The following is a 23,074-nucleotide window of genomic DNA, read 5'->3' as shown; positions in this document are numbered from 1 at the left end:
CCAGTATCTATCCATCAATCTATCTATTCATCCACCCATCTATCTATCCATCCATCTATCTATCCATCCATCTATCTATCCATCCATCTATCTATCCTTCTATATATCTATCTACATAATTTCTACAAACATTAAAAGATTTACTTTGTTAAAATTAGAAATTAAATGATGTAATTGACATAAAAATAAACTGTTATGTACTTTTTAAATGAGGGTTGTATATGTTTGTGTGTGTATGTTTGTGTATGGGTTTGTGTATTTTGTATTGTTGTTAACAAAACAACCATAACTATGTCCATTGGCGAAGCAACAATAACAAATTAAGATATCCCATGTAGGATATTAACACAAAAGGGACAGACAATATAAACCTAATCTAAATTCGTAAGATTCTTGTTTTAGAGTGGGATCGCTCCTTAAAAACAATATGTGTATGTGTGTGAGTGTGTGTGTGTATGTGTGTGTGGGTGTTAGTGTTTGTCTTGTATTTTGTAATATAATCTAATATAAACATAATAATCAGAAAGATAGATAGATAACATTTGTATTAATAAAGATTGATAAATTTATAGTTCGAAAGGGTTGTACTTTTTCAGGAATGCATCTAGTACATTATAAATTTATATTTTTCTTGGTTTGAAAAAAAATATCTCTGAAATGCAAAGGTTCTTTAAAGTAATTACATAGATAGAAAAATAGATAGGGAGATAGAAATATAGATAGATTTAAAATAAGATGTAATGATAGATAGAGTGATAGATGGATATTCTTAAAATTTGTTTCAGTAGTTTAAGGTTCAAAACATTTAAATGAATGCGAAATCCAAACTTACAGACAAAAATTATCCCAGTGGTGGGAGTAAACTCAGATATGGAATCCTTCTACATCTCTGAGGATATTAGCATGTTTAAACCTAAGGTTTCTAGTTATGATTCCGCCTTATTTATTTAAGTGGGTAACAAGGATGACACCGTCCGTAAGTAGCAAAGCTTTTAAACATCAAAACAACACCCAAACAGATGGAGGATTAACCAGGTGGTTAAAAACTTAGACGCTGTTGGAAATTTTGGTACAAGAAAATTCAAACGTCTATCTTTTAATGTTGCTATATTGACAGACGGACGGACATATAATTATAGGGCAGCTTCCATACAAATAATAAAGAAAATAAGAAAATCGCGGAATTGTAAAAAAAAAGTGTAAAAACAAGGACGAAACAAACCTAATACCAACGGCCAACACCTCAACCATTGGCAAAACCAGCACATTCAGTCCCGAGCTTAAACGCTCCCTAAAAACCTCCCGGCCGGAGTCACCTGACGTTACACGAGCCGCCAAACGGCTCGAACGTTCTCGCCAGCAGAAAAATGGCGGCGACAGCCGCCTCGATACAACCGCCACTGCCGCCAACGGCGGTCCCAAAGTACACAATAATGAGTGTGATGATTCAAAGAGTGAATATATTGAGATAAATAGTGATATTAATGTTAAATCTACTGGAGGCAATGATTCCACCGCCGCCAAAGTGTTTATGTGTGATGTACACAAAAGAAAACAAAATGGCAGCAGCACGGCAAGGTCAACAAAACTGAGTTGTAATAACACCACAAATGTTGTTACTAATATTATAGAGAACCCGGCTGCGGCCCCCCCGGCACAGCCGCAGCCCCCCCTATCACAATCCTCATCTGCCTCTAACTCCCCTCCGATACTTCCCCCCGGAGAGGGGGGAGGGGCAGCCCCGCCCCCATTAGAGAAATCAGAGATGCTAGGGGCAATTAGTAAGACATCAAAAAGGTTGGTTTTTGACTATTTTACTAAAAGATTGTAAAATTATCAGGTTTTTAAAGAACAATTTAGCATTGGAATTTTCTTACTAAAAACAGTGGCAGAACAGGTAATTCAAAGATTTTTGTAAGTAACTAAATTTTATATAAAAGAATATTACGATTTGTATAGAATTTTTTTTTTGACATTCAGACAAAGTTAGTTATAAAATAGACGCTGATCATTTAACACCTTCAGGCCTTTATCTTTAACAACAGCCGAGAAACAATTGTCTTACTTACAGGCTGACATACAGAGTTATAGAGCATATAGCTTTGCATATAGAAATAAAATGAATAGCATATAAAAATATTTATATTTGTAAGTAAATCTGTAATAAACCATATAATATACCAGTTGCTCTGTATTGATACGAGGTCTAAAGTCATATTTTGCCAGTGGAATTACAGAATGTTATAAGGCTAAGAATAGTTGAAGTTACATTATCATATCATAGGATTTTATATCTATAGGAATAACCCATAATCCCATGGATTAGTAAAGATATCTTGTCATTTTTAGAGGGAATATTGTATATTAGATCTTTTCATGAAAATACCCATTCTCGAATTTCATTCTTCTGCTAACCTAAAAAGTTACTTTAGGGGCCTAGAAATACATGTACAAAATTTCAGCTCTTTATCTCTACTGGCGACCTAGCGCCAGGCATGTAAAATATCAACAGATAACGGTAGCACGGCGGTTTTAACAATATCTCAGTAATTTGCAGGTTTTAAGCTCTTCTGCATATTTCAATTTAAACACATAAGGCCAAAGATATTATATCCAAAAAATCTTTTGTCAAAGTCTACTCTACACCTAGCGCCAGTCAGTTTTCTAAAATCATGCATTTTATACCTGTGAAAAATGAAATCGCCAGCGCTAGGTGTAGAGTAGACTTTGACAAAAGATTTTTGGGATATCATATCTTAGGCCTTATGTGTTTAAGTTGAAATATGCAGAACACCTAAATTCACCCTCCAAGCCATTCTCTATGCATTTTAAATTTTTTTATGAAATAACGGGATTTCAAAACTGCCTTTTGAAAAGGCCTAAAAAGTATCTTTTTTTGTCACTTTTTTCACTGTTTATAGTTACAACTTATTAAGACATTATTCTTAGTTAAAAAAAAAATTGGCGCTTCCAGCACCAAAACCGGCAAAAACAGGCAGTTAGACTTCTGTACCCCTACTTAACCCCCTAACATACCCCCCCTCTATCTCGGCTCCTGTTACAGATAGAGACGTAAAACTTTTTTCTGGTGGTTCATGTGTATTTTTAGAGAAAATTACTTTTCTAGTCATAGCGGTCAGACCGCTCCTTATCCGCTTTTGAGTGGCCAGCCGCTAAATATTAAAACTACTGTAGAGCAGCCAATTTTAAAGCTAAGAAAACCAAATTTTATGACGAAATATTATTTTTTATAACAAAAAAAATCCATATTTTTTTATTGTACTACATAAGTTTTGTTGTCCCTAATTTTTATTTTATTTGTCAAAATTTATTCAGAAGGTACCATGTGATCAATCATATATATTTATTCATACTTTTCTACACTTTTTGTGTGTCAAATCAGATTGATTCCTAGATTTTCAAGTTCTTGGGAAGGTGGTGTTACCCTCACCAAATTAGTTATAAACCTTCCCAGGACCTAAGAGAAGCTACCCTGTTATGGGTAACCATATCAGTTCAGCAGTTAGTGAAATCCTTCAGTACAGAGAGACATAAAAACAGACATCCTGTTATCCCCCCTAAATAAAATATCCTTCCCCCCCCCCTAATAAACACATTGGACGTCCTTGAAGGGGAGAAGGGTAATATTACTACAATTATTTTTTACACTATATCAATATTTTACAATATTTTACAATATTTTTAAATATTTTACAAAAGTTTATATAAAGACAACCATAGACACAATTTTTCTCACTATCACTGATTATAAACTTTTTTTTGTTACATACTATAAAAATAGGTCCTTCACTTATTGTTTCCACCTTTCAACTAAAATCAGAAGACATTACTAAAGTCATTTTATGCATACTAGCACATAAGAATCACCGGCAACTTCGTTTTCTGTCAATGATCCAGAATCTTTCTATCAACAGTTAAATTTTGAAAATACATCTTGCATTTGAAAAGGAAAATAAGAAAGATAATATGTAATAGGATAGAAAAGATTATCTTGATATTTTTAATAATTAGATTTTTATATTTTGATTTTGTTTTTAACCCTTTGTAGACAAATTGATAATATTTCTAGGAACATGGAAAGAAAACAAAGTCATTCCTAAATTAGAACAGAAGTCACCTTCTTAGGAAGGACATAAGTAGCCTTCCTTATGTGAGAATTTGTTAGATGAAGGGCATAATATGCCTTCCTTAACAAAGATGTTTTGCAAGAATTTGCTATGTTTTGCAAGAATTTGCTATGTTTTGCAAAAATTTGCTATGTTTTGCAAGAATTTGCTATGTTTTGTAAGAATTTGCTATGTTTTGCAAGAATTAGCTATTTGAAGGACAGAAAAGCTAAGTTTTCCAAGAATTTGCCATGTTTTGCAAGAATTTGCTATGTTTTGCAAAAAATTGCTATGTTTTGCCAGAATTTGCTTATTTTGCAAGAATTTGCTATGTTTTGCAAGAATTTGCTATGTGAAGGACAGAAAAGCTAAGTTTTCCAAGAATTTGCTATGTTTTGCAAGAATTTGCTATGTTTTGCAAGAATTTGCTATGTTTTGTAAGAATTTGCTATGTTTTGCAAGAATTTGCTATGTTTTGCAAGAATTTGCTAGGTTTTGCAAGAATTTGCTATGTGAAGGACAAAAAAGCTAAGTTTTCCAATAATTTGCAATGTTTTGCAAGAATTTGCTAGGTTTTGCAAGAATTTGCTAGGTTTTGCAAGAATTTGCTATGTTTTGCAAGAATTTGCTATGTGTTGCTAGAATTTGCTATGTTTTGCAAGAATTTGCTATGTTTTGCAAGAATTTGCTATGTGAAGGACAGAAAAGCTATGTTTTGTGAGGTTTTGCTATGTGAAGGACAGAAAAGCTAAGTTTTGCAAGATGAAGGACATAAGCAGCCTTCCTAATGTAAGACTTTGTCAGACAAAGGACATAAGTCATCTCCCTTAAGTTAGATTTTATTAGATGAAGGACATAAGTAGCCTTCCTTAGATCAATTAGATCAATTTCCAGTGACTTCTGTCCCTTTAGGAATGACTTTGTTTTCTTTCCTATTTCTAAATGTTAATTTATTTAATTGCCTGCGTCTGGCATCTGACTAAAATAAAAATCTATTACATTAGTTTCAACAATTAACTGTGTTGCCCCTTTCCGGACCTTAATCAGCCAATTTTTGAAATCTGTTATTGTGATCATAAACAGATAAAAATATTAATTAGCCCCGCCAACTGCCATTTTACTGCCAAAATTGGTGGTTTCCGTTATTTGTCATTTTTTGGCGATGGTCAGAAAAGGTATTTTTTTGTTATAAAAAATAATAGTTTGTCGTAAAATTTGGTTTTCTTAGCTTTAAAATTGGCTGCTCTACAGCTGTTTTAATATTTAGCGACTGGCTGCTAAAAAGCGGATAAGGAGCGGTCTGAGGAGATATAGGGGGGGGGGGGTCTGTTAGGGGGTTAAGTAGGGGTACAGAAGTTTAACTGCCTGTTTTTGCCCGTTTTGTTGCTGGAAGCGCAAATTTTTTTTTAACTGAGAATAATATCTTAATAAATTGTAATTATAAACAGATAAAAATATTATTTAGCGTCTCCAACCGCCATTTTACCGCCAAAATTTGCGGTTCCCTTATTTGTCGTTTTTCGGTGATGGTCAGAAAGGTATTTTTTTGTTATGAAAAATAATAGTTCGTCATAAAATTTGGTTTTCTTAGCTTTAAAATTGGCTGCTCTACAGCAGTTTTAATATTTAGCGGCTGGCCGCTAAAAAGCGGATAAGGAGCGGTCTGACCGCTATGACTAGAAAAGTAATTTTCTCTAAAAATACACATGAACCACCAGAAAAAAGTTTTAAGTCTCTATCTGTAACAGGAGCCAAGATAGAGGGGGGGTTCTGTTAGGGGGTTAAGTAGGGGTACAGAAGTTTAACTGCCTGTTTTTGCCGGTTTTGGTGCTGGAAGCGCCGATTTTTTTTAACTGAGAATAATATCTTAATAAGTTGTAACTATAAACAGTGAAAAAAGTGACAAAAAAAGATACTTTTTAGGCCTTTTCAAAAGGCAGTTTTGAAATCCCGTTATTTCATAAAAAAATTTAAAATGCATAGAGAATGGCTTGGAGGGTGAATTTAGGTGTTCTGCATATTTCAACTTAAACACATAAGGCCTAAGATATGATATCCCAAAAATCTTTTGTCAAAGTCTACTCTACACCTAGCGCTGGCGATTTCATTTTTCACAGGTATAAAATGCATGATTTTAGAAAACTGACTGGCGCTAGGTGTAGAGAAGACTTTGACAAAAGATTTTTTGGATATAATATCTTTGGCCTTATGTGTTTAAATTGAAATATGCAGAAGAGCTTAAAACTTGCACATTACTGAGATATTGTTAAAACCGCCGTGCTACCGTTATCTGTTGATATTTTACATGCCTGGCGCTAGGTCGCCAGTGGAGATAAAGAGCTGAAATTTTGTATATGTATTTCTAGGCCCCTAAAGTAACTTTTTAGGTTAGCAGAAGAATAAAATTCGAGAATGGGTATTTTCATGAAAAGATCTATTGTATATTGATGTGTTTATTTATAAATATAATCCTTTTACATATACAAGTTGCTTCGCCCATAGTCTCCAGGGAAGGAGCCAGGTAAGGTAAGAAAATAAATTAAAACCACCCAGAAATATTAGTAAAGCCTACCTGAAAAGTATAACCTATTCAGACCACCATTTTGATACATCTTTATGTTCAGCCAAAAAAAACTTACAAATTATAATGACATTTTGACTATATAGTATACCTATCTTAGTATAATTTCTAATATTTTAAGTTTTTCAACCAATTTTTAATAAAAATACTAACATAATACTAAACTAAATTTTATATAGAATACTAAAAATTAGTTTTAGATGCTTAGTGTATAAAATTATATACAAGCTTTTGTGGTTTCTTTATATCATTATTATCATAACATCGCAGCATGTTTAGACTGCCTTGTTAATTTATCAATCTACTTTTTTGAAAGCAATTTTACCCCACTTATAGTTATCACAATTTAATGATTAATGGCTTATTTTCTTTGCTTTTTAATACCATTAAAGGAACATCAAAAAATATTTCAGTTTTTATTTAAAAAGTACAATAAAATAAAAAAATTCAAAACTTAGGTGTCAACATCTAAAAATGGTTTTAGAGCATTTTTCTTATGCTTAAATCTTCTACCCATTGCAAGAATGGCTGCAAAACGCTTCAAAGTTGAGATATAGAGCTAAAAATTGCTAGAGTTACTATTGGGGACATGTACTAGAACATATCAAAGTTTGAAGGTCTTAACCAGGGAGGGAGTACTGGCCCCTATAAGTGGGGTAAAATTGCTTTCAGAAACGTTCTCGTAAATAAAACCACTGTATTTATTTATTTAATTTTAAAAGTTAATTAATTTATTCATCAACAATATTCATTCTTTAAGTTTTAATTTTAAATCTAAAAAATGTAATGAAATGTAAAACACGTAAGCGTTTTTTTCAGAAAAAGATATTAATGAAATATATTAAAAAACTTCTTTTTATAAATCTGCAATATTGATCTTTTAATATTGAACATTTTAGCGAACTTTCAGCGCAATTTTATTTTCACCAAAAGTGATTGACAGCATCATTGTAACTTTCAAATCTCCCCCCCCCCCCGCATATTCAGTGATCATGAGTTTGAAATCGATAGGTCAATTATATCATGCCTAGATTTACGAAAAGAGCTAAGAGTGACAAACGGACGGACGTACGGACCCTAATTATAAAAAAAGGTGTAGAGCAGGTTGTAAAGTGGTAAATATTTGTGGTGCTTCTGAAAAGAAATTCCTAAAATAATCTATTTTTCTCTACCCAACAATAGATTAGCAAAATTTATTGTTCAGAGCACTTACAAAACAACAAGTTTTTTAGAGGCAATTCTATTATACCACCCCAATAATGATTAACAAAGTTATACCTTCTGTAGATTTAGAATAAAAGTTTAGATATTGATAGTTTAAGCTAACCAATTTATATATAATACAATTCTCAAAAGTTTTAAAGCAAGCAAAAGTGGGAACGTGTTTTTAAATCTTTGGGAAAGGAAAGGTTTGTAGATTTTGTCTCCCTAATTATAGATGTATCATTTGGTTCAATTAAATAAATCAATTTAAGAATAAATCCATTTTGTTTTAAAGAAAATTGAAATTGCTGTTTTTGACATTGTCCGTATTAGATAAACATATTCAATATTGTTGGTTATTTTAGATTGGTTGCAAAAGAAATTGCTTAAGTGTTTAGAATACTTCTTCAAAATACTTTTTAAATTGATTTCAATCAACAATAACAAAAGAAATCAGGGAAACTATTTTGAAAATTTTATGGAAAAAATATTTTCAAACAGAGAAGATATCATACCAAAATTCAGATTTAATGAAATATCGTAAATAACATAGCAGAGTTTAAGACCAATTGCTGCAAAATTGTGTCAAATATGATCCATGTGACGTCAAAAAAAATAAGGGAGATGAGAGGAGAAGTGGGAAAGAAAAATAAAAGAAAAAGAGATGGATAATCCCTTATTTTTATGACATCACATGGCTGATTTTTTATACAATTTTGCAGCAATTTGGTCTTTGTCCAAAGCAGATAGTAAGACAAAAGGATTCTAATTTTAAACAAGTTATTACAAAATAAAATAACATTTTCGTTATTGTGTACCTTAAAACATGTGATGGACATTCTAATTATAGAGTAGCTTTGTTATTTAAAAATGTATATAAAAATGTAACTTTATTAGAAAAAGAAAAACTTTAGTTTAAGTAAAAAAAACTTACAATTGTTAAAATAAATATATTCTTATGTTTTAAGAAACAAAATAATTATTCTAATGTTTTATTTTCATAGGTAAGTTTGTTTTCGAGGGAAGAAAAGTAAAATGTAATGGTAAAACGGAGTAATCATTTTGTTCTAAGATTTCTTTATAATTATAAATTTTATTCCTAGCTATGCTACTTTGTTGAAATGACAATCCTTGTTTGAATGTCTCTTTCATAAAACTTACTTTCTGCCATTTGGCAAGACTTGGGATAGATAGTGTGTCTCTATAGGTGTTGGCTTCCCTAACTCAATTTCCACGAATTTTCATGCTTACAAGAACAATGACATTTAAAGTTACCAAAGTATTGCAAATGATCTTAAAGTCATTAAACATTTGTACACAGAACACTAGAAATGTGAGCATTGAGGTTATTAAATGTTTTCATTTGAGGATTTTTTTCTCAATAGTTTTATCTTCGAAGATTTTTCTCTCAATATTTTAACGCGTAGCTGCGATTTTTTTACCCTTGGGTTTAACATTATCAATATTTTGTTAGTAGTATAAACATTACATTAATGTTTAATTTTCATATACTTAAATTGGTTGGTTTTCTTTTGTCATCTTTCTATAATTCCGTTTCTCGTATTCATTCGAATCCGGTGGATAGGAACCGGTTCTCATCGATACGAAAAAACTATGTCTAGCCTTCGGCACCTCGGGGCTAAAGAAACCAGTTTTAATCTTATTTTTGTACATCCTATATCCGCGGAAAGCTGTTTATAATACGATGCAAGAAATTACTATTCCTATTTCATACGTCTTCAGTTTAAATGTTTTAAAAACAGAGAAGCAATGCATTATCACATCCTTGGTTTTCATGCAGAACTCAATTACTTTAACCAAGAGCAAGAAATAAAAATTGCACTTCTGTCAAGCAGCGTTTATATAAACCGAAACATTATACAGTTGGTATATTTATTTTAATATTAAATAATTTAAAAATATTAGATCACTTAACATTAGCAATAAAACCCATCTTATAGAAGTATAATAAAATGGTAGGGAGGGACGTCCAAGCATTTTTTTATTTTGTGTGGGTAAAATGAGGATCTTTTAAAAGGTTTGAACAGGGTATCTAATGTACAATTTTTTACAATTTTGAGGGGGTAAAAATAAGGGATTTATAGTTTAAGGTGGGTAAATTTTAAACTTCCGCCTCTCCCTTGAACAAATACAAATTTTTTTTCTCAGAATGTAGGAGCACCTTGTCACTCAAAAATGGTCGTTGCAAGGCAATGGTAGAGACCTTGTTATAAAAGTGTTTGCCTCTAATTCACTAAAGTGCCTTTCAACACTCTTAAAAGTGACACAAATTCAAAGCTCAATTTTATTATTTGACACTTGATATTGTCAATAGACTTTTAAAAAGAAATAATTTTTTTTTCATTTAGTGTCTTTAACATCTAATTTTCTAATTAAATTTACAAATAACTAATTCATTAAAATATTTAAAATTTTCTTTGATAGTTTTTCTATGTATCCTTTACTTAATTTTTACTTAACCCTTACATATCGGGGGGGGGGGGGGCACTCTAAAAAGCGGCTAAGGAGCGGTCTGACCGCTATGAATAGAAAAAGTAATTTCCTCTAAAAATATAAATGAACCATCAGAAAAAAAATTACGTCTTTATCTGTAACAGGAGCCGAGATAGAGAGGGAAGCTCTTAGAGCACCCCCCTCCCCCCCGATCTGATAAGGAGGGAATTGGGGCCCGATCTGTAAGGGTTAAACACAATGTATAATTGTATAAGAACTTTCAATATACAACGGGAATAAATATACATTATACATGATGTGAAATGAAAAAGGAAATAATTACGGATTACTTTTAAGCTTGAAATAACAGAATATTATATTTTACTTATTTCTGCATATTTATTACCGCATTCATACCCATCTCTATCAATCTATCTATCTATCCTTTTCTATCTCTCTATCAACCTTTCTCTCTCTTTCTCTGTATCTTTGTTCTAATTAAGTTAGGAGTTCCTACAATGTTTAGAAAATTAGAGACAATACCTGCTAATAAATACATAATCTCTGATTACTTTTTAAAATTAATATACATTTAAATGAAAGAAAACTTAACTACTACAAAAAAAGGATAGTTAAAAACACATTTTAGGCGTTTTTAAAAATTGTTAAATAACATAATTATATTAGAATATTTGCTAATGTTTAATATTGCCTGTATTGTATAAACATAATTTAGTTGGCTTGTGTTGTATTCAAAACAAGAGACGACAGAGAAAGATACACATATGTTGATAAACATGTAGAAGATGCAGAAAAGGTTTTAATAGACATAATAGCAAGCCATGTTTTAATGTGCTATGATAGAGGCTAAGTATTTTGCAAAAAAAAAAAAATAGTAGAAGATCTGTGTTGTTCTACTATTTCTTCATCCAATGGCTACGCCCCTAGAGAATTATAGGGGCACATGAGGAGAGGGGGGAGGGGGGTCGTTAACCCACTTGCAATTTTAGTTTTAAGAAGAAAAATAAAACAAATAATGTGGGGGTGGGTCATTTTTTTCCAGGGGCAATTTCTCTTGTGAGAAATAGCTATAAACCTTCCCATGACCTATTAGAAGCTACACTGTAAAGGAGAACCATATCGGTTTAGGGGATAGCAAGATCCTTTGACTCAAAGGCACAGCTCATAATTCCCTCTGTTCCTAAAAGGTAAATCTGTAAATCCCAGTTCCTAACGTTTATTAATGAGAATACACGTCCCTGAAAAGTGTATACCTGTGTGTATGCATCTGTGCTCTGTGAGCCAAAATACAATAAATCAACTGGACGACACACACTAAATTAATATAGATGACGGGGTAGGTAGCTAATTATGCACTAGTTATTTTAATTAAGGCTTTACACACTTAAAAAAATTACCCCTATATTATAAAAGTTTTCTATCCAACCCCCTAAAAAGCCAAGACGTTTTTGGCCTTTTATTATGTAAATATTTTAGGTATCAATTATCAAAGTAAATGGTTAATTGCACATAAAACTATTAATAAAGCTTAATCGTAAGGAGGAAAAGTAATAGATATGTATGAGTGTTCAAAAATGCGTAAAAAATAGTCTGAATAAGTTAATAAACAATGTTACATTTAAATATTTTTTCCGCAGCTAACAAAAATAATTGGTTCAAAATAGCGGTGTTCAAACTTGTTTTACCAAATACTTTTAACCTACAATAGGGGTAATTTTGCTTATCATCATTGCGGTAATATACATAAATTTAACGTCCATTGTCTTATCCCTTAAGATCCCTGACTAAAACGTACTTTAGTTTAATTTGTGTGAGTGCTATATTCTATACAGAGCTGGATCTTTAAATCATTTTAGTGGTGAGCCAGATCGGGGTGAGCCAACTTTCCACCAATGAGAGCACAGCATTTTATGAAATGCCGCGCTGTGATTGGCTGATATTCGGCGCACCCTGATCTGGCTCACCACTAAAATGATTTAAAGATCCAGCTCAGATGTAATCATGGGGGGAGAGGACAATGGTCGTTCTACAACACTTTCTTTTCCCCCTAAAATATACTATTTACAATGGGCAAAATAAAGTAATTGGACACTTTTTGGGGGATGGGGGTGGGGGGATATATTGTCTATTGTCATATCCCTAGAACCATGGATCTAATTCACCACATTACCACCTTTTTATCTACACTTTATGTGGAAGCATAGCAACTCTATAATTTACGCATTTAGTCTGTTAAAGCGTTTTTTGTCAAGGTTGACTAATCTATAATACAAAGTAGAATGATATATGTCCGTCTGCCTGTCCGTCTGTCTGTCCGTCCGTCCGTCCGTCTGAAGATTAAGATCTCGGTAACCACTGAACCGATCGGATTCTACTCTTCAGGGGTTATACTTACTGCTCCTGTGGTGGTTTTAGGCTATTATTTTGGGGGGTGGGACACCCCCAACCCCCCTAAAAACCAAAAAATTCTCCCCCATTTTTTTGTGGAAGATTTCCTTGGTCCTTTTTTTACGAATTTCACTTTATGTTTTTTTTTATTACCTCTAGGGGCGAAGCCGCTAGTGTAAAATAAAGTACATTACCTTCGATATATTTTTACCCTTTTCAATGGCGAAGAACTGATAAATCCGTCGACATCATAATCGCCATACCTACAATTTTTTTTTAAATTGACCTCTTACTAGATATGCATATTTTTACAATTTCGTTTGTTTATAAGGTTTATTCACAGTGCGTATGAAGGTGCTTTGACTTTAGTGTCAGAACCTAAATTGGGACACAGTGCATTTTATTACCCTAGGTTAGGTAACTTCATTTCACTTTTCAATAAAATCTAAAATGCAGCCGTTTTAAAAAAAAATTAGATTGGAAAATTTCAAGTTCAATTTTCATCCACTAGGAGTTACCGCAAAATCATGACAAGAAAAGCAAAGATTATTTATTTAAAATTTTAAACAATATTGCTTTTATAAAGTCTGTCATAAAACTTCTCTATATATGATTTATTTAAGGCTGAATTTCCGTTACCTTACCAAAGCAATTGATAAAATGACCACGAATCAACTCACTTCAGGGGTCGTTTTATGAAGAACTTTATAAAAGCAAACTTGTTCAAAATTTTAAATAAATAATCTTTGCTTTTCTTGTCATGGTTATGCGATAACTCCTAGTGGGTGAAAATTGAACTTGAAATTTTCCAATCTAATTTTCTCAAAAACGGCTGCATTTTAGATTTTATTGAAAAGTGAAATGAAGTTACCTAACCTAGGGTAATGAAATGCATTATGTCCCAATTTAGGTTCTGACACTAAAGTCAAAGCACCTTCATACGCACTGTGTATTGGCTGTTGAGATCTGTAGAACGGCTCTAACAAATTAGCTCTACTCTAACAAAAGCTCTACCTATTAACTCAATCATTCCTCTTTTTTCCCAAAAATCAATATGTATGTTTTTTCCATTTTTAAACCGTTTAGTCGAGGGAAAAGGTGTTCATTTTACCAGAATGATACAAGAAGAGGACCATGGAATATTTATAATCTTAATCGAAACTTTATTTGTATAGTTTCTGCATTTGGAAGATTTAAATTGTTTAAAAGAAGATAACAGACCAAAAAGAAACATTATATTTTTACTACATGAAATATCTCTACATTTTATAACATAAATATAAAATATAGTAAAAAAAACAAGTAGTATTAGTTAAAATAAATGGCATGGGTTAAAACACCATTTTATTACAAGATTCTAATCATACAAACAAACAAAAACAGACATACGTACACTTTCTGTTGCAAAATAACCAAGGAATGAACACTTTTGATTATTGTCTGTTGTCAGCAAAATTTACCAAAGCTCATTTTTTTATTTTTGTCCCTTTCTTCTATGTGTTACTCTATGTTAAACGCAATGAAGTTTATATCGTGTTAGAAAGGGTTTATGTTTCTCCCATAAAACAGATTTTTGTGTAAATTGAACGTCTTTTGTGAGGCTTTTTACACATCAATTTAAAAGGACACACAAAAATTTCAATATATGATAAGCTAAAGTATATCTTCGTCCCTTTGCTTATCTGAAACAACTAAAAAACATATTTTAACCAATTTATGGAATCTTCAGAATTATCATGCAAAGTTAAAACCTAAAAACAAAGATTAGGTAAGTAAATGACTGTTTATTTTTTTGGTGCAAAGGGGATAAGATTTCTCCAACCGGAGCATGCAAAGTTTTATAAATACTTTATAAATAGATTTTGGTACTTTTATCAAATTTTGGTTCAATTATTAGCATTGCCTAAACTTTTCAACAAAAATTTTCTCATAGATATCGGATAATTTTGGGTAATCAATATTAGGGAATTTATCGTTATTTGTCTTATCCCTTAAGCTTCCTGCTGGTTTGTCTTTGTTTATAAAGGACTGTTAGAGAGCTTCCCTTTGTTACAATGATGAGAACAAGGTTGTGTGTACAGAATTACATTCTAGCAGCAGGGCTACTCTACACTAATATTCCTGAGCTGGATCTTTAAATCGTTTAGTGGTGCGCTAAATCGGGGGGATCCAGTTCACTCGTTGAGTGCCATTGCTGCGCCAGTACCGCGCCACTGGGCGCGCTGGCTCGCCCATTCCATTTTGATTTAAAGATTGAAACCTAATAATATCTAGGTGCGCCGAACTGGATCGCCCCAATTTAGCGCACCACTAAACGATTTAAAGATCCAGCTCTGGTCAGTACGCCTGCCATCCCTTATTTTAAACTAAAACTACTTGCAAATATGTATGTCCGTTTGTCTTTATTTCGTGTTTTTATGACTTAGGATTATACAATATTTTTCAGTTATTCCCCCTTTTTTTATTTTCTTTTTTTTTGGGGGGGGGGAAGTTAGCATTTTTTTGTGGATGTATTTTTTCTCTAGAGATACTAAGCTTCTATAAAAAGACCAATCTATAATACATCATATGTTTCAAACGTGCAAATACTTTATTGGATCTTATTGATGTAAGTACACGTAATGGAAACTTTTATCCTTGCTTTAACACAATTATTTTGGGTTTAAAAGCTTTTAATGTAAACAATTTTATTACAAAATTAAATTTTGCTTTTTAGTAGCAAAGCTACGTTGTGATTATGGATAGATAGATAGCCGATAAACATAAATGCTATTGTTGAAATTATTATATTGGTTGGTATTAAAGATTGAAGTAATCTCTTTTTTGTGTATAAATTATTTTTTTTTTTTATTAAATGAACAATATATAAAGTGAATGAAGTTATGATTATTGTTTTGTTAGTATGTTAGGTTAAATTAGTACATTTGAAATTAATACATTATTTGATAGTTAAATATGGTATTACAAAGTACTTCATATCGTTTTTCAGTTATAAGCATGTTCGTTTTTACAATTCTAATTTGCTTTTTAATTATTTAATTTATGATCGAAATTGTTTTTATTTATTGGCTTTACTGCTCATGAAAATTTTCACCCTTACTTTTAAATGAAATCACGCGCCTGTCATTACAGCCTAACGTACTTTTGATTTTTTAAGATAAATTACCCTAACTTGGAGAGAAAAAAGAGGTTGGCTTTGTAACAATTCTAAATATCTAAATTCAAATCTAAAAGAAATCTACAAAGATGTTTTTCTTTCATAGATATGTATTTTCTACGCGGTGTGATTATAAAATACAGAATATATCATGAAATATAGCCTAAATTAAAATATCTACAAGCAAGTAACATTTTAGATATTCTAAAATTCGTCATTTAGAACAGGCTTTGCTAAATACCTAAAAATATAGAAATGATAAACTATGTATTTTTACAACTACAACAAAAATAATACAGTTTGCTTAAACATTGATTATTTTCACTGTTTTGTAAAAACTATATATTTTGTTTTCGTATTTTATGTAAATTTTTTATTTTTCCAGTATAAAAGTGTTTAGCTCTATACAGATACATTTATAAAAAAGTATTATTTTTATTGTATACATATGAATTACAAATTCATTTCTATGATTTTTTTTAATTTTAACTGAATAAAAAATGGTTCTGAACCGTGAAAAGATTTCTCGAGGTAAATTGCCCAAAAACTAAACTAGAATTAAAGCTTTTATATAAAGTAGTAAGGTTTTTTATTTGGGCGTAAATATCTCACAAACTACTGAACAGATTAGGTTCTCAATTATTGAACAGATTCTTATCTAACTTTATGGGTAAATATTTAAATTTAAGCTTTGGGTGTTTAAAGCATTTTTTAATCATAAGTTTTTAAAACGTAATAAATGGCAGTTTGACTTTAGAGTAGCAAGCGACGTTAGGTTACCTATTTTCTCTATTCTCTTTAAACAAAGTTTAACAAATTTCTTTCAAATTTATGAAAAAACGAAATTAAAAAGAAATAAATCTCCAAATAAATTAAATTAAATTATGACAGACAAATTTTATTATTTTCATGAGAAAAATATGGTTTATTTTCATTTGGACATAGATAAATATTTTGAAAATTAAAAATAAAGAAGGAAAAGGAAAGAAAAGAAATGACATAAATGATGTATTTGTATACATAAATATTGTTCAATCTGTTTTATATTTTTTTTTCGCAGAATAATTTCCTGAGCTCTGGTTATTTTTCAAATAAAAATCTTGTTTTAACCAGTATTCTAATTCATGAAAAGTAATAAAGAGAAAACAAAATTACAAAAGCTTTTTTATATTTTGAAGAAAAAATACTAATTGTAGTTTTTAAATTACAATTTTAAAACCTTTCACTGGCATATAAGAAGCTTTACTCTAAGTTAATCAATCTATTCTAGTGGTTATCGAGATCATTCGGTGCAAACACATAGAAAGACAGACATGAAGCCTCTTTTATATACACAACTTATAAATATGTCAGAGGTTGGAGGGGAAGGGGGGGTTAGATGGTCCACTTGCCAAAAAAATACTTTTTTAAAATTATATCATGATATTAAAAGTTGGCCATAAACTTTAAATCGATAACAAGAGTACAGAAACGTTATATCCATAAGAAGCGCAGAATTATTAATCCTATAATATAAAGTAGTACGCTTTTTTTTCTGTCTGAGGCGAAGGATCTCGCTAACCACTGAACTGATATGGTTCTCCTTTTCAGTAAAAGCTTCTCAAAGGTCCTGAGGTGGTTTAAGGCTATTTTTGCCCTTCCATATCCCTTTGAATATAGAGCCCCTAGACCCTAGGGGCGCAGCCGCTATTAATTGATATTAAAGTAAAGCTTATATAGATAGATGGAAAAAATGGAAAGTCTTAACTAGTATATCTAAAGTAGTTAAGTTACAGAGGGCGGACAAATTTACGGAAATACCCTATTAATAGAGTAGTTTCGCTTCTAAAAAGTTATGAAAAGGGGGGGAAGGGGAGTGGTAAAGTCAATAATTTTGTATAATTATCTATAATTAGGATCTAATTAGAGCTACAATTAGTTGTCACTTGGCCTTACAGAGGAAGCTCAAGTAAAACAACATTTAAAAAAATAATAAATCCTTTCAACATTTAACTTGTGCCTGTCCGAACATTTGTTGGGAGTGCCCTAAACTTGCGGATACCCCAAGTATCTGATATAACTTAACCTAACCTGAAGTAACAAATAACCAGATGAAAACATCTCTCCTTCCCTTTACTTTCATTTTTTTTTAAATGGTAGTGGTTCTCTCTTTGAAAAAAAATTTCTATATATTTGTTACATTTTCTTAACACTTATTTGATATTATATTGATAATTATAGACGAAGTAAAAAGTATTACTAAATATTGATTTCTAAACTTATTATATCCTAGTAATATTACAGTATTGTTTCAGGCCATATGTTGACTGAAATTCCACTGTCATAGCTTTGTAAACTAACCTTATAGGAATAATCTAAAGTAATATCAAAGTATATCAGGCAAGTTTACCTTTTTTTATGGCAAAGCAATTATATGACTCATTGCATCTGTTAATCTAGGGAGGGAGGTGATATTGGACTGTAAATAATACTGGTTCCCTATAATTCTCCCATTCATTGACTTAAAAACTTTTCTCGTATTCATTCGAATCCGGTGTATAGGAACCGGTTCTCATTCATACGAAAAAACTGTGTCTAGCATCGTATTATATCCAGCTTTCTACGAATATAAAAATGTACAATCAAAAAATTAAAACTAGTTTTAATCTTTTAATTGTACATTCTATATCCGCGGAAAGCCGTTTATAATACGATGCGAGAAATAACTATTATTAAATCTCAATTGGTCAGCTGAATTCTATTTTCCGATTGTGTACATAGCACCCTCATCTTATCTCAATATTTACTACTAGCTCAAAAAAGCTTCAAACTTAAAAAATCTAAATTAAAAAAATTAAAATTTTGAATGTTTAATGTATAAATCGTTTATACATTATATCCTTTTTTTCTTTTGACCGGAGTAGCTGAAAATAGCTTCTGCAATAGTTGGGTTATCTGTTGTACAACTTCGGAAATTAGGGAAGAATTGGCAATCAATTTTCAGTTGATCTCTCAATTGGATTGTATAAACTAGTTGAATCCAAACTTTTCAACCAATAATATTAATCTACCAGTATGTGTTGTGATTTTCGTTTATTATGAAATATATGGATGTACTTCAATTTAACATTCTTTATCTTATATCTTGATATCCAAATAAACGGTCAATTTGCATTGTAAGATGACTCAAGCGACGTATTATACAGCCAAGCTGTACTCCTTTGGAAGCTAACTCTGCTTGTCTGGTAAAAGTAAAGATAAGGGAAATAATTTGTACTTACCAAGTAATAACGTCTAGGTCATATTATAATTGATGTTAAAGATAAGTACAAACATTATGCAAACTTATAGCTAAACATGGCAGTAAAAGATTTAAAAGGTTTAAAAATTTTTTTTTTTGGAAGAAATTCAAATTCAGTTACAATCTTTATTAATACATTTTGATCTTTACCCAACAAAAAAAAACAGTATCATAATATAAGTTTTTCATTCTTTATTTTCTTTATTTAATAGCCAGTCACACACTCAGTTATTGCAGATAAGCTTCGCTCTATATATATTGTTTGATTAATTATAAATCTAAATCTAAAAAAATGAAAATGTTCTTTTCTAAACTAAAGGTTAAATATTTCGTGATAGTGTGATGAAGAAATATCAATATGATAAAAAGAACTTCGTATTATTTTACTTTTTTCTAGCGTAGCAACTCTGTAATTTACCTTAATTAATGTGGGGAGAGTTGGTTATTTGTCATGTTCATATTAAAGTATAAGAATTGAGGGGGAAGAGTATAAAACCCTACACACGGGGTGGGGACACTATGCCGACTTTCAATCGGGTCTTTGAATATCAGGCAATATCATCGACACACAGCCAAGAAGCTTCAAACGAGAAGAAAGAAATTTGCTAGCAGACGAAAAAGGTCCCATCACTTAGGCCAGGTAGTTTTGTGGGTTATACATCTATACTTTTGTACAAATAAAAAGATTAAGGTAATTAAGATTTTTTTTAAAAACTAAGAGCAAGGTGTCTTTTCCTTTCATTTAAATTATTATAAACTTTCACTGCTATGCTGCTTATGTATAATATACATAATTGTCCTTGTTTATTAAGATCTTATTTTTTTAAAAAGATTAAATCTTTCATTATTACTCAATTATTATAGTACATTTTGTTCAACTTTTTTTCGTAAGGTCAATCCGTTAGTTTGTACGTAGGTCCGAAACTGATAGCTTCAAAATTAATTCTTTTCCTTGAATAAATTTTTTTAAAAAGCATCTTGCTTATTAACATATTTTTGTATAAAATTTTGCCTGAATTATCCTAATCAATTATTCTTCAGCTGCGCTTTATGGAAATTTTCTTCTTAAGTTTTTTTTCACTCATTTACGTATGTTGTTCTATTTTAAAATTTAATTTGATAGTTATACAATGTTTCTCTTTTATCCTCATATTATATAATTAAACTATCATTAAGCCAATTTTTCTTAGCACTTAAAAAAATTTGATTAAATAGAAATATCTCGACTGTCTAAACCTGTATTTAAAAAGATAAGTACTCGGAATTTGCTGCTAATTTTTCAGCAAGTCATATTGACTTTTGAAATCTTTAACTTTCCTGTTCTACTATTTGTTTTCTTTAGTTGTATTGAAATAATGTTTAGTTTTAACTTTGAGAAATAAGTTGAAAGTTTTTGAACAAGGTCAATCAATTACATTGCTTTGTAGCTGCCCTCAAAAAATAGCCATACAAATAAGAGACGTCCAAGCTTATTATTTTTAGGAGGGTTAAATGAGGAGCTTCTAAGGTTTGAGGTAAACAACCCTTTACTCCCACCCTTGGACGTCTATGATACAAATGATGTTATTTTTGCATTTTCGCCCCTTGCCTTTAAAGGCTACGCCCCAGAGGTATTGTTAATATTAAGTTTCTCTCCTATATATAATTGTTCTTAAAGCTATATTATTAGATATTACCAAAAAGATAATTTGAAATTTTACTTTTGGTGGAGGTAATGTTTTTACGGGGGCTTCATCCGATTGTGAGTCGAGGGTACGCTAAACCCCCTTATTTGATTTTGTTTACAAAACCAAAACAAAAATTTTGGGAGGGATTTTTTTATTTTGAAGGGTCGTGGGTGTCCCATCTCCACAAGAAAATAGCTTAAAACCACTGCAGAACCAAATTTTTATATTTTAAGGTTGTTATTGCTGCGCTTCTTATGAAACATCCATGTCCTTGTCCTCCGATAGGCTGAACAAACAAGACTTTAATGGAAACTATACTTTTATAACATCTTCTCAAATTTGGTATCTCATCACTTCCCCGCGCATAGGTATAGGTACTACAGACCAAACTGTCTCTTTCTTTTTAACTTCATTCTTATTTTAAACGCTCTTTGTATCGTTTTGCTTAAAAATCTATATTAAGAAAAAATGTTTGCAATTCGACTATTTTTTGATTACCGACTCTTTGATTGCATGACATTTAACTATGCGTTTTTCTACTCATATAATTATTGACATAAAAGCTATGGCTACTGTTTCATGTATTTTGTTATGCTGCACCTCCCCTTTCTTCAAACATTTTTCATATGAGCGGTAATAAATAAACACCTGTTAGTGGAAGAGATAGAGTCAAGGGCCTTATTTAAATCTATAAAACTATATTATAAGACTGTTGTCTTAAATAGCATGTAAGTTTAGCCCTAGAATTCTATTCCAAGCGAAAAAGGCAGACTTACTGCCAACCATACAACTGTAGAAAAGCTTTACTAAATAAAATCAAATTTTTAAAAAATAATGTTTTTGCACGTCTTTTAAGATCTCGTTGTCTAATAAACCGATTTAGTTTTCCATATTAAGGAAGATTTATATAAGTCACAGGAATGGGTCTATTATGTATTTAAGTTTAAGTCTTAAGATGGATAACTTTACAAAGTATCTCAAAAATCAGCTATGTGACGTAATACAAATAAGTGTTTATCTATCTTTTTTTAAGTAGTTTTCTTTTCCACTTCTCCTCTCATCTTCCTCATTTTTATGACGTCAGATGGCAGATTTTTTGTTACACTCTGTACTTTCCCTCACCGTTGAATACAGAATAGCTACTCTATCTCTAGGTTCTAATTAATTAACTCCGTAACTTCTTAATTACTTACAATACCCGTCAAAAACAAAAAAAAATATCTTTTATCTATGTCTCTAAAATCATAAAATAGCTTTACATACTTTTTTTGTTTTATAACTTTTTATTATTACTAATTTCTCATTTTTATTTTAGGTATGTTAATTGTTCAAAAAAAAGTTATCTAAAAATATTGAAGATTAAGAAAGGAGAATCAAAAGTGAATTGAATATATTTTGAAAGCCTCGTTTATGTGCTCTAATAAAGGAATGTTTGTTGGATTAAATTGTCGAAATAGGAAATACTAAAATGACAAAACAATAGCAAATGGACCTATAAAAAGAGACTCTAATATTTTATATATTATCTTAATAATAACTTAGAAAAGTAGTTTTGTTCATTGAACGCAATCGTTCTTGTCTTGTATAATTTTGTTGATTTATGTAATGTTAACCATAATTGTATATGAAAGCAAACTAAGCTAAACCAGAGTTTACAGGAAAGGTCAATCGAGTTTAAAAATTATTTTTCTCCCTAATTTAGAAGTGTAATATCTTTTATGCTCTAAACATTTGTGGTTGGATGAATTTATCTCCCATTGACTTATCTTTGCATACCTGGGTAAACTTGTGTGACTTTCAATCATGGTTTTAGGGATTTGTTTTCTAAGATTAGTTTTGTATATAGAATTATACCTGTGAAATTGTGGAATTGCTAGCTTCTCAGAGAGGAAAGTTTTGTAAATAATTTTAATAGTATTATCCCCTATCCATGCTTTCAATGCAAAATGTGACAGGGACAAATATTTTCATAAACAAATAGATGAACGGGTTCTATACCAGGAATAAGGTTTAACCAACAAGCGAAATAAATCTAATGTAATATTTGGGGGCATATATGGGGGTCGTCAATTCTAATGTGTTGACACCCAACGACAGATGAAATTACGTATAGGTTCTGTGATTTTTTCCGAATTGATTTCGTTGTTGGTATAAGCTGGTTCTTTACATCTTCCGTGGTCAACAAAGTGTCAACTC

At 31.0% G+C, this 23,074-nt stretch overlaps 1 protein-coding gene across 3 annotated transcripts in view; it reads left to right on the top strand.

The window, feature by feature from the left end:
* Positions 1–23,074, top strand: part of LOC145318556 (uncharacterized) — a 547,717-nt gene that overhangs the window by 130,565 nt on the left and 394,078 nt on the right. Inside the window, exons 1-2 of one of the 3 annotated variants that reach the window (XM_080159916.1) lie at positions 839–918; positions 1,211–1,797. The exons of the other annotated variants lie outside the window; for them this stretch is intronic. Of the exons in view, the coding sequence (XP_080016042.1) occupies positions 871–918; positions 1,211–1,797 (635 nt within the window). The 5' untranslated portion in view covers positions 839–870. Of the gene's footprint in view, positions 1–838; positions 919–1,210; positions 1,798–23,074 lie in introns of those variants that run through there. 3 annotated transcript variants of the gene reach the window in all.

This window comes from Acartia tonsa, chromosome 5 (genome assembly GCF_053477335.1).
Source record: "Acartia tonsa isolate MP-2025a chromosome 5, ASM5347733v1, whole genome shotgun sequence".
Lineage (NCBI taxonomy): Eukaryota > Metazoa > Arthropoda > Copepoda > Calanoida > Acartiidae > Acartia > Acartia tonsa.
The sequence above is the reverse complement of the archived record's forward strand: the minus strand, read 5'-3'. Positions and strand labels throughout refer to the sequence as shown.